This window comes from Eucalyptus grandis, chromosome 8 (genome assembly GCF_016545825.1).
Source record: "Eucalyptus grandis isolate ANBG69807.140 chromosome 8, ASM1654582v1, whole genome shotgun sequence".
Taxonomy (NCBI): domain Eukaryota; kingdom Viridiplantae; phylum Streptophyta; class Magnoliopsida; order Myrtales; family Myrtaceae; genus Eucalyptus; species Eucalyptus grandis.
Genome location: NC_052619.1, coordinates 24,442,961 through 24,453,176, shown reverse-complemented (window position 1 = coordinate 24,453,176; position 10,216 = coordinate 24,442,961). Strand labels below are relative to the sequence as shown.

The following is a 10,216-nucleotide window of genomic DNA, read 5'->3' as shown; positions in this document are numbered from 1 at the left end:
CCATAAATGCAGAAAGAGCTGAGCGGGTACTAGGAAGAGAAACGAAGAGAGAGAGAGAGAGAGAGAGAGAGAGAGAGAGAGAGTGGTAGCAGAGAAGTTGCAGAGAAAGAGACGCGGAATTTGGGGGAGATGGGTACATGCGGGGTGGGGGAGGCGGGGAGAATTTCTGTCGCCGCACCCCACCGTCTCTTTCTTTCTCTGCTGAAAAGAACGCGGATTTTTCCGACTCTTTCTTTTTCTCCAACTTTATTCGATAAGAATAACAATTCCTTGATGCTCTTTTTGTTTTTTTTTTTTGGGCAGGAGATGGGGTTCTTCTCCTCCGTATACAACACCGTACCGGAGAACAGAACTCCTTCGTCTTCCTAAACCCATACCCTAACACTACTGTACTACAGAAGAGAGGGAGAGGGAGAGAGAGAGAGAGAGAGATGCTGTACAGGAACGTAAGGAGATAAATAAGCTGACCTGATGGACTAAAGATTCGAGAAACTATTCAGATGGAGGAAGTACCCCCCTAAAAAACAGTGACAAATTATGGACGATAGTGCATGGACGATGCCATCCTCCCCCGACGGTGATGACGACCATGATCAGTCGCTTCTCCCGGCCGGATTGCTCCCTATCCGAGACCACTCGTAGCGTCCTTTCAGCGGCTCTTCCTTGACGAAATCGAAGTTGTACCTGCAACCACAAACACCCACCAAGAAGTCCGATTATTGCTCGCCGTCAAACGCGACCCATGTTGCAGAAAAAGAATTTTTTTTCTCGGGCCTCTTTTCCCGAGAAACAGTGGGAAAACGATGGCCCACTCGGAAGGACAAGGGAAAAAATTCGCAGCTATGAAGACCGGAATGTTGGCGAAATGCTGAGAAACGGAAGGAGAATGTGATGAGCTATAGTTTGTTTCAACTCACTTCTCCTTGAAGTTCTCGAGAGCGTGGTTCTTCTCGGCGACGGCGAAGAAATCGTCGAGCTCCGCCTGCGTCGGCATTCTCGGTCTCCAGCGAGAGTTGGCCTCCGACGTCGGCTTGGAAGCTGACCCCATGTCGTCGGACTCCGCTCCGACCTCGCTGCTCGACGGCGGCGTCTTCTCTCTCCTGCGAAATTCACAAAGTTTGAATTCCAAAACCAAAAAGAAAGGTGGAGAAGCGAAAAGAGAGGAGGAAGAAAAAAGGCGAAGAGCCGTTTGGTTCGCGTGATTCGGATTCGAAAAGCCGTGGAACCCTTGGACAGGTAGAATTCCAAAGTGAAGTTCAAATTCTAGTTCAACGGATAGATCACCGACCTCCCACGGCGACGGCGGCGGCGGCGATACGTGGCGGCGTCGACTCCTCCGTCGCTCTCCTCCTGCAAAAACCGGGCACATTAATTTTTCAGCCTCTTCCTCTCGCACTAACACGACACGCAAATTCGAATCGGCCGCGCAAACGCCGCGGTTCGGACCGTATAATTCCCTAGGATCTTCACCTCCAGATCTACGAAATCGATCGTCTCCTTCTCTCCCTCGCTCGATCCGTTGCTCGAGCAGCACGACACCGAGGCGAGATCGCAGGAGCTAGGGCTCCGGCAGCGATCCCCCATCGCCTCCCCCGCCGGAGCCGGGCGCAGCGAATCCACCGGCAGCGTCGTCGCCTCGCCGCCGCCTCCGCTCCGGGCGAGCGGGCGATCGTCGTCGCACGGCGGCGAGCCGCACGACGACCTCAGCTCCTCCGCCGCCTCCTCCGCCACCTCCTCGCCCCGGCCGTGCGGCGCTGCTCCGACCCTCCTCCGCTTCGCGGGCCGGGCGGGGGCCTTGGCGGCGGCGGGGGGACGGAGCGGCCGCGGCGGCCAGGTTGGCCCGAGCTCGGGTCCTCACGCCGACGACCGGCACCTCCATCACCGCCACCTCCGCGCTACCTCTGCACTTCCTCACCATCTCTCTCTTTCTCTCTCTAAAATCCTCTCTTGCTCTCTTTCTCTCTCTAGGAACCTGGTGCGTCTAGGTCTCTGCGACTCCTCGTTGCTCGACCATCTCACTGAAAGAGAGGGAGGGAGGCAATTTTAGAGAGAGAGAGAGAGGAGGGGTGGTGGTGATGATGACGACGACGGGGGTAAGAGAGAGAAAGGGAGATTTGGACGGTCAGGATGCGGCCGGGGTTTTAATTTAACGGGGGTGCGGGGTGGTCCCCCCCCAGGGGTCCGTCGCACAGTGACGGGGGGGAATCCGGAAACGGGAATTCTGACGGCGCCGTTATGTGGATCGGGCCGGGGGGGGGGGGTCCGTTCTCTCGAAATCGCGCCGGTAGTTCCGCCAGTAGGATCTGAACACGTGGACGTCGCCAGAACTGGCTCTAGAGAGAGAGGGAGGAGAGAGAGAGGCAATGATTGGATAAAAGGAATGTGAGCGGGCGATCCAACAGTCGGTGTTGAAAATTTATCCCCCTTTTTTTTCTTTTTTTCTTTTTTTTTTGGGCGTAGGACGGGAGGTGGAAATCGTACGGCTCGCGAACCGTAGACTGCGGGAGGAGATTTCTCGGTCGCCGGATGTCGTTCTCACGAACTACACTAGAGGTTCGTGTGTTACGCTCACTTTACCATCTCATGTATAGAGATTCCTTTTTTCCTACCTTTTGATATCGAGTTTACGATCTTCATGGTCCAAGAACATACATGTATGATAAGACTGTTTTAGTAGTATCTAAGAGAGTTATGATACAATTCATTTGCGTCATTTTCATTTTTAAAAAAAGACGTGAAGGATATGTTTATCCGTACAGAGAATTTTAATATCCTAACGTACTTATTAAGTTATGCTTAGTATATAGTAGCCATTATGCCAGTGTCATACAATTTAGTGAATCAAAAACTTGTAAAAGTAATTAATTGCTTAATCAAGTCTTTGGAAGCATCTTTGAAGAAATCTTTGAAATTTACCTTAATAAGTCGGTTTTGTTTAAATGCAACAGCTTGCATCCTAAAAGACACGATAAAACTGACTTTGATGGATCTAGGGAATCAAAGTAGCTTCCTATGCAATCTTTAATACAACAATAGCATATCATTGGCACTCACAAAAAATGAGTAAATTTGGATTGGAATTGTTTTGAAATTCAAACATCGAATAATTTCCCTCCATCCACGCAAGCGACACCTTCCTTCTCCATCTCAACATTACACCGAATGTATGAGATATTTTCTCTTTAATCAGTGTCGATCATTATTGTCTGTAATCATCGAACGTCAGTGAAAACTTACTCGTTAAAAACTTTTATAACTGTCTACCTTTTTTCCTTTGAAAACTTTATCCATCTCCACAATTAATCTTGCTTCCTCCTTAAAAAGTGATTTCAACATATTCTGAACGTGTGATTAATTCTTCATCACATCATCATAAAGCAAAATCCACGAAATGTCTTCGGGTTATATCATGACCTGGTCGTGTTGTCAAAGATTCAATCATCACACACCATTTCCAGTACTTCTTTCAGAAACAACACCTTATCGGGACTAGATGACAACATATTCATTATGAATTTGACATGAGAGGCACGTAACCGACTTTGTCCTCTTTGTTTTGCTAAGTTAGGTAGCTAAAATTAATATATATATATATATATATATATATATATATGTATGTATATGTATATCTTTTCACGATCAATTTGAGCAAAAATCTAGTTGTCTTCAATACTATTGATAATGGGTTTTCATCATATCTATACCAATACTCTTTACTTGGATTTTGACAACGCGGGGCATAGGTGCCGAGGCTCGAGTACTTAGCGATTTCATTGAACACCCTGTAAGGTTACAAGTCGATTATGGCCAACAATCTAGCTCCTTTTATCCTATGCTAATTGCCTGACTCGAATCAAGTTGCGCATGATTGGTCGGATTTGAATGGATGGCCTCGAGCCTCGAGCTGTAATTTCTCTAATGCTCTCTTACCAATTACAACTACTCCAAGTGGTTTGCAATCACCTGTCGGTGAAACCAACGATCATAGGTATTTACAAGACATTTTTCAAGTATCTTCTCTTTAGGAAACTAAATATTTTGTTTATTTTTTTTAAATATTTCTCATCTCATACCTCTATTTCAATGAGAAAGAAGAGTATTTCGGTGCGTGCCCTAATACAAAATTCTGATTCTTAAGTGTTTTGATTTGACTTATGAAAGTAGCATCACTAGCATTGTTAGCAAAACACAAGGAATGTTTTGTAATTGTAAATCATCAAAAGAGCTTCTACTCCATGCTTTCGTTTGTAGAACTCAAAAGAACTTGGTCAGTCGCGTAAACATTTTCAGACATCAATATAGTCACAATCCCACCACGATAAGCGATCATGCAAGTATAATCAGCTTCTTCGTGCATTTACTTATTTACTTACTTGTGTTTCCCAGTCGCTGGTCAAGCAATATCCCGAGCTAATTTTCGCACACAATCCAGTCTCCCCGATCGATGGAAAGCAATCACTTCAGTCGTCTACGCCGTTATGGGTAATGTATCCATAGAACAACGATGGTGGCCCTAGGAGGGGGTTGGCGGTGATTGTTGCCCCCTTTGATCGCCCGATGTTCCCAAAATTAAGCATTGCAAATGCCCTTTTATTTTGTATCCCTAAGTACGACTTTTGCAGTCTGCCACCCTACACAAGAAATTACTTTCTTATGGTCTAATCTTTAAAGATAATACCAGAGAGCCATCGAACACGTTTCCTCAGAGGCTACAAAGGGCCAACCCTTTTGATTATCCTACCACCCCCCCCCCCCCGCCTCTTTTTCCAACACATTGGATTCTCCGTGCATTATTGCAAAGAGATTGGTCCAAGGGCTCGAGAAGTAGTAGAGAGAGGGAGGGAGGGAAGGGAGGGGGGCATGGGTTTGGCTTATGTCTTTGACTATTGGAAACAGATTCCCGTACACGAAAAAGGACTGGACACTGCCTTGAAAGCCACCTCTCGTGTGGAGTTGGAGGAGAAACAACGACGGGACTACCAAAATAATAGGGAAGAGGTTCGTAGACAGCGAATCCATATGTCTCGCTTGGCAGCACTTGTAGTGTAGCATCTATCCGCAATGCTCGATGCCATATCTGGTGCTGTGCTATGATCTAGCTATGGCTATATAGGGTATGTGATAATACAATTTTTTATTTTTCCTAATAGCTTCCAAAACTATTTGGAAAAGGAGATATAAGAAAAAAATGGGGATATTTTTGTTCTCTATAAAAATGGAGGTCGTAAAAGTTCTCATGCTCCTAACTCCCGGAATCAATAACGAGGCTGTCCCTTTGGAACTGAATTGTGAATACCAAGCACCTTACACAAACTTGGGTTAACTTCTCTTTTCGCACGTTTCGCATCTCTCGCCGTTCAGATGAGCATCAAGTTACTTGCTACAAGTGAAACTCCTGTTTTCAAAGGTGGTAGGCATGGGACGTGTATTAAAAGGGTTGCGCAGCCTGTGGTCCTAATATTTATTCAAGCCCAACTCAAAAATTTAAGCTTATAGGTGAAGGGGACCTCATATATACGCAGAGTATATAGATCATGTGCGAGTTGGATTAGGGATGACAAATGTGGAATTGGACAAATAGGGACCTTGCGCATAGGAAAAGAACTGGGGTGGCTCCAATAATGATAGACCTATCAAACGAGTGATCGGATCGAGTCATAGATGGTCCGATCTAAATAGACTCATTTTCACACAATGCAAATTTAGTGACAAATACCTAACTCATACTTGACCCGATTCATCCCATATTGATAAAACGCTTCCATTCTTATCCCAATCTATTACAGCTCATAGCTAAATTAAGATGAGAGTGTGGAGTGAATGAGAGTAATGGCAAGAGAGATTGAAGAGAAAGTCATAGAGATGAGTTTGGTCTAAATAGATTGTAAACCCGTTTATGACCCATGTAACGCTCATATTATGTTTGAACCCATTTATGACCCATTTACTCGATATAATTAACTCATTTATAACTCATTTAACATTTTTATGGGTTTATATATGGGTTTATGACCCATTTTGACATATCTAACTAACGGGTTAGAAACTAAAAACTCAGAGGTACATATAAAGGAAGACTACATGTGAATAAATAGTGTAAAATTCCTGTAGACAAGGGATGTTGGACACTTTAATAAAATTTATGTCGGTATTGTTGCGAAACTAAGGTAAATAGGGGAGAGTCCATGTCGATGGAAGTTGACATGAACTTGGGAATGATGGAGGAGTAGCCGAGTAGGCAAAAGAGGGAAAGTGGGAGAGACAAAGGGAGGATGGGGCATTAAAGTTAGGGCCATAACGGCATAGCGCTAGCTAGGTAGTATTGTTGAGTGAATGCGTTTCGTTAGTAATTCGAGAGGAAAATCTTTGCCAACGCATAATAATAATACAACGAGAGATACGGATGTGTCGCACGTGTGGAGCTCGTTTCGTTTGCCCAGTAGGCGACATGGACCACCACCCCTCTTTTATAATCTTGGTTTTCCTGTTTCTACTCTACATGGGTCGATCATTAATACGAATTTTCTCATCGGTACCAAACCGTGTCATATAGTTTCGGGGTAAAAAATTGTGTGGATTTGAAGTAAGAGAAGATCCACTAGACAACAATGGTTAGGTGCCTGATTTGAATATGCTGGATCTTGTGTTTGAATCGCTTGATTTGAATATACTGGATCTTGTGTTTGAATCGCTTGATTTGAATATGCTGGATCTTGTGTTTAAATATGAAAGTTTCTTATTAGAATAACCTCGAGGGCCACATCTGTTGTCATTTTGGTGGAGGTTCGATGGATGTGAATGGGACGCTGCATGTGTCCATAGAGATCGGTCAAGCGGCCAAATATCCATACATAACATGTAGTTAGTTCCTTTTACTCCCAATCGAGTCTTGCCGACTTGATATTTGATTGGTCTGATCCTATCGGACGAATGTTGGCAGTAGTTTCTTGAACAGCCGAATTGCAGTGAGACTTAATGCAGTGTCAATGGGAAACATGGGAAGAACAGGCAATTTTCTTGCATTGTCAGAGTCTCGCTGTCTTCATACATTTTATTAGCATGATCCTGCAGAAGGAATGCAGATCATAATTTCTCGTATGGTGCCAGTGCGCATCAATGTAATCTCGATCGACTTCCAGTGCTTTAATGACTGCTGCCACAGATAAGAGATGATAAAATGATTTGTAATGTTTGGTCTTTCTATATTGTGTTTTGATCTTTACCTGTACAATATACAGATATGTTACGTTTATTTTGGACATTAATAAATGTATTGTGTCAGAAAATGGGAAGTGTCACACACTAAACTTGTCGTTTTTTTTTTTTTTTAAAGAAACCCTAATATGGGGAAACTTGCAATATAATATCTCATGTAAAGTTATCGAAAAACTTTGACATTAATAACTACCTGTTATTTATTTTTAATAAAGACAGAGTGAGTTGCACTTATATCAATGGCAACTAGGGTTTTTGCTGGGAGAGAATGAACAAGAAAACCTTCTAAAAATTCAAAATATCAATGATTATCCGATATAGTGTACGGTTTAATTATTTGATAAAATTCGGATACTCGACTCACGTAGCTGAACATGTGTTTTTTTTTTTTTTGGCACAAAAGTCTTGACATTGTCTAAAAAATTCCTAATTTACTCATTACACATCCTTATGTGCATATAGTGATTTCTAATTGAATAATCTATGGACATAACTATCCTTTTGTTTTCCTCTTCATGGAGACAAGCATCTAAGACGGGTGAATGTTGGTTGTTGCCATTCAAATTAAAGAGGCCTCTAGCATCATGACCAAAAGAGGGAAAAGTGAAAGATTCCTTTGAATAGACAAAGGCACATGGACCATTAGTTGTGGGTGCGCACGGAAAACCATAAGAAAATACCTTCTTTTCCCACCGAGGGGAATTAAACGGCATTCCTACTCAACCTTCGATCTTAGAAAGTGGTTTTAACCCTTGTTTTAGTCGAATTCTTTAATTATGTGAATAGAGAAAGTTAAAGCGGATAATGATTGATCTTGTGTGGATATTCTTTTGCCTTGATATATGCTTTGTTCAGGGAGCACAAACTAAATCTCTAATAAAATGGTGTGATGTGGTTTACTGATGATGTGGGATATTTGAATAATTATATATGTGGAGGTTATGACCTCATAAAATGTCGTTTTCGGTACCAACAACAGTTGCTCTAAGCACATTTATTGTCATTATTTATATGGTGTAGACCCCGTAAAGAAATTAAAAAAGGGTTAGTCTCGAATTCCTAGTGAATAAATAATACCGATTGATGCCTTCATCACTCTTGAAATTTTGTGCACCACACCATTTGTTTTATGTTCAGGGAATAAGACAAGGTCAATGTCAAAATTAACATGCAATCCCACTCTGAGCTTGCTTGAAAATATTATATAACATTTTTTTACATATTAAATCCTCCAACCTGGCCTATTGGGAAAATGAATATCTCAAATATAATGGGATAATGTAGTTTTGATACCAAATCTTATCCCAAGTTTAGGATTTGGAGCTAAATTAGGCTGCAATCCAAATCTTAGCCCTTAATTTGTGCTGTAAACCAAAAAGTTGCTGGTCACTCATTCACAATCCTCATCACGCCTCACCTTGTCCTTGTTGTCGTCCTTCTTCGAACATTTTCAATTTTTTACCTCTGCATATCAGATGTCCAACATGCAAGTCTAACTTTGTGCAATTTTTTATCTCAATCGGTGCGTCAAACATCAAATTGTATGCACTTGCAACCAAAATGCTTATGTCTCTACTTATGTTTGATGTTGTTTCACGATTTTTAATAGGATATGCTAAGTCAAACAATTTAATTGAGAAGATCTCGATTCGTGTTGTGCATATGTCATCGGAATTAGCAATCTGGCCTTTCCAGTATAGGTTGCACCAATAGGTAAGGCTCCATACGGATTCGATATGGTGGAGTCAAATCATAATTTAAGATGAGACGGAAAGAGGGTGGAAAAAGAAAAAAAAAAAAAAAAAACTTTTTCCTCCATGCCCACTTGTACAACCCTCGGAAGCTACGAAGTTTAAAGAAAATAGAAAAGAAAAATAATTAGCCAACAACTGGTCTCGAGATAATGGTGACCAGTAATATCTTTCTCTAAGATGTGACTCTTGAAATCTACTCTTAATCCAAGGATTAAATTAGGAAAATATTCCCCCTTATCTAAACCAATCACTATATTCAATTAGACACATTTTCACGTTAGAAAAAAAAAACATAAACCAATGAATTATGAACTAATTCAGATATTTAGCCGCTCTCACCTTACATTACAATCCAATGTAAGATTTATTTTGCCTAATATTCTTAGACGCACGTCTGAGCAAGTGCAAAAGTAACTAGATTGTCCTATTTGGATCACTTTCATTTTTGGCTTTTTCCTTAATTTTAGGCATGTGGCTCACGCCAAAACGCATGAAACTTTCACAACCCCCTAACCTTAACACATAAAGCCATATATAATATTTTAATTTTAATTTTACCAGGAAAACATCTTTGCCCCTTGCAAATTATGGTCTTTAGAGTTTTATTTGAAAAGTGAAAGAAAATGGCTCTAATTTGCCATCGCAACTCAGTACTTTCTCGGCGGCTCCCGGTAATACATGAAAAATAAAAAGTGAACTGTATGCTCTTGTCATGGTCGAACATCGTTGACCGAATTGGGTCTACTAGAAGCTACCATCAATTATTCTAATCACCAGCGTGATGACAACCTCGTCAAGAAAATGACTACTCAGCATCAGATGCACGGATTCTTAGATACGTGGGGTATTTAGATATATGGTTGATAATCTACTCATATAGAAAAGCAATAATTACTTAATAATGCAACGCTATATCCTCCTCATCCCTACTCCTATAAGTTCCCCTTTATGATGACCTTTAGATATACAAAGTCATGTGTAGCCCTAATTCAACTAACGGCTTAGGCATCTCATGAACATGTTTTAATCTCTACATGTTGAGGATACATGCGGGTTGCTGATAATCGAACAAGATAAGGTATCCCAATACTCAACCCTAATGTCTGTTGATACGCCGAAGACCGAAATCAAGGGCTTAAAACAAGAAATCTTCGAGAAATATTTGTCCTCTTGCGCTCTATATACCTATTGAAATGCACGCTGTCCATGTGAGAGGAGATGCATGTACTATCAAGCTAATGTCCAAA

At 41.8% G+C, this 10,216-nt stretch overlaps 1 protein-coding gene across 1 annotated transcript; it reads right to left on the bottom strand.

Moving 5' to 3' along the window:
- Positions 1 to 249: 249 nt before the first annotated feature.
- LOC104457273 (cyclin-dependent kinase inhibitor 1) lies at positions 250 to 2,110 on the bottom strand. The gene is made up of 4 exons (XM_010072212.3): positions 1,471 to 2,110; positions 1,289 to 1,350; positions 918 to 1,100; positions 250 to 684 (listed from the first exon to the last, which is right to left on the bottom strand). The coding sequence occupies exons 1-4, from the start codon at positions 1,582 to 1,584 to the stop codon at positions 594 to 596; spliced, it is 450 nt and encodes a 149-aa protein (XP_010070514.2). The 5' UTR covers positions 1,585 to 2,110; the 3' UTR covers positions 250 to 593.
- Positions 2,111 to 10,216: the final 8,106 nt, after the last annotated feature.

What these genes read in the sequence shown, in the direction of transcription:
- LOC104457273 (XM_010072212.3), bottom strand. Translation starts at nt 1,584, where the DNA reads ATGGGGGATCGCTGCCGGAGCCCTAGCTCCTGCGATCTCGCCTCGGTG. An exon ending in TCGATTTCGTAGATCTGGAG is followed by an intron (nt 1,351 to 1,470) that starts GTGAAGATCCTA and finishes CGGTTTTTGCAG; the next exon opens with GAGGAGAGCGACGGAGGAGT. An exon ending in CTCGAGAACTTCAAGGAGAA is followed by an intron (nt 685 to 917) that starts GTGAGTTGAAAC and finishes TTGTGGTTGCAG; the next exon opens with GTACAACTTCGATTTCGTCA.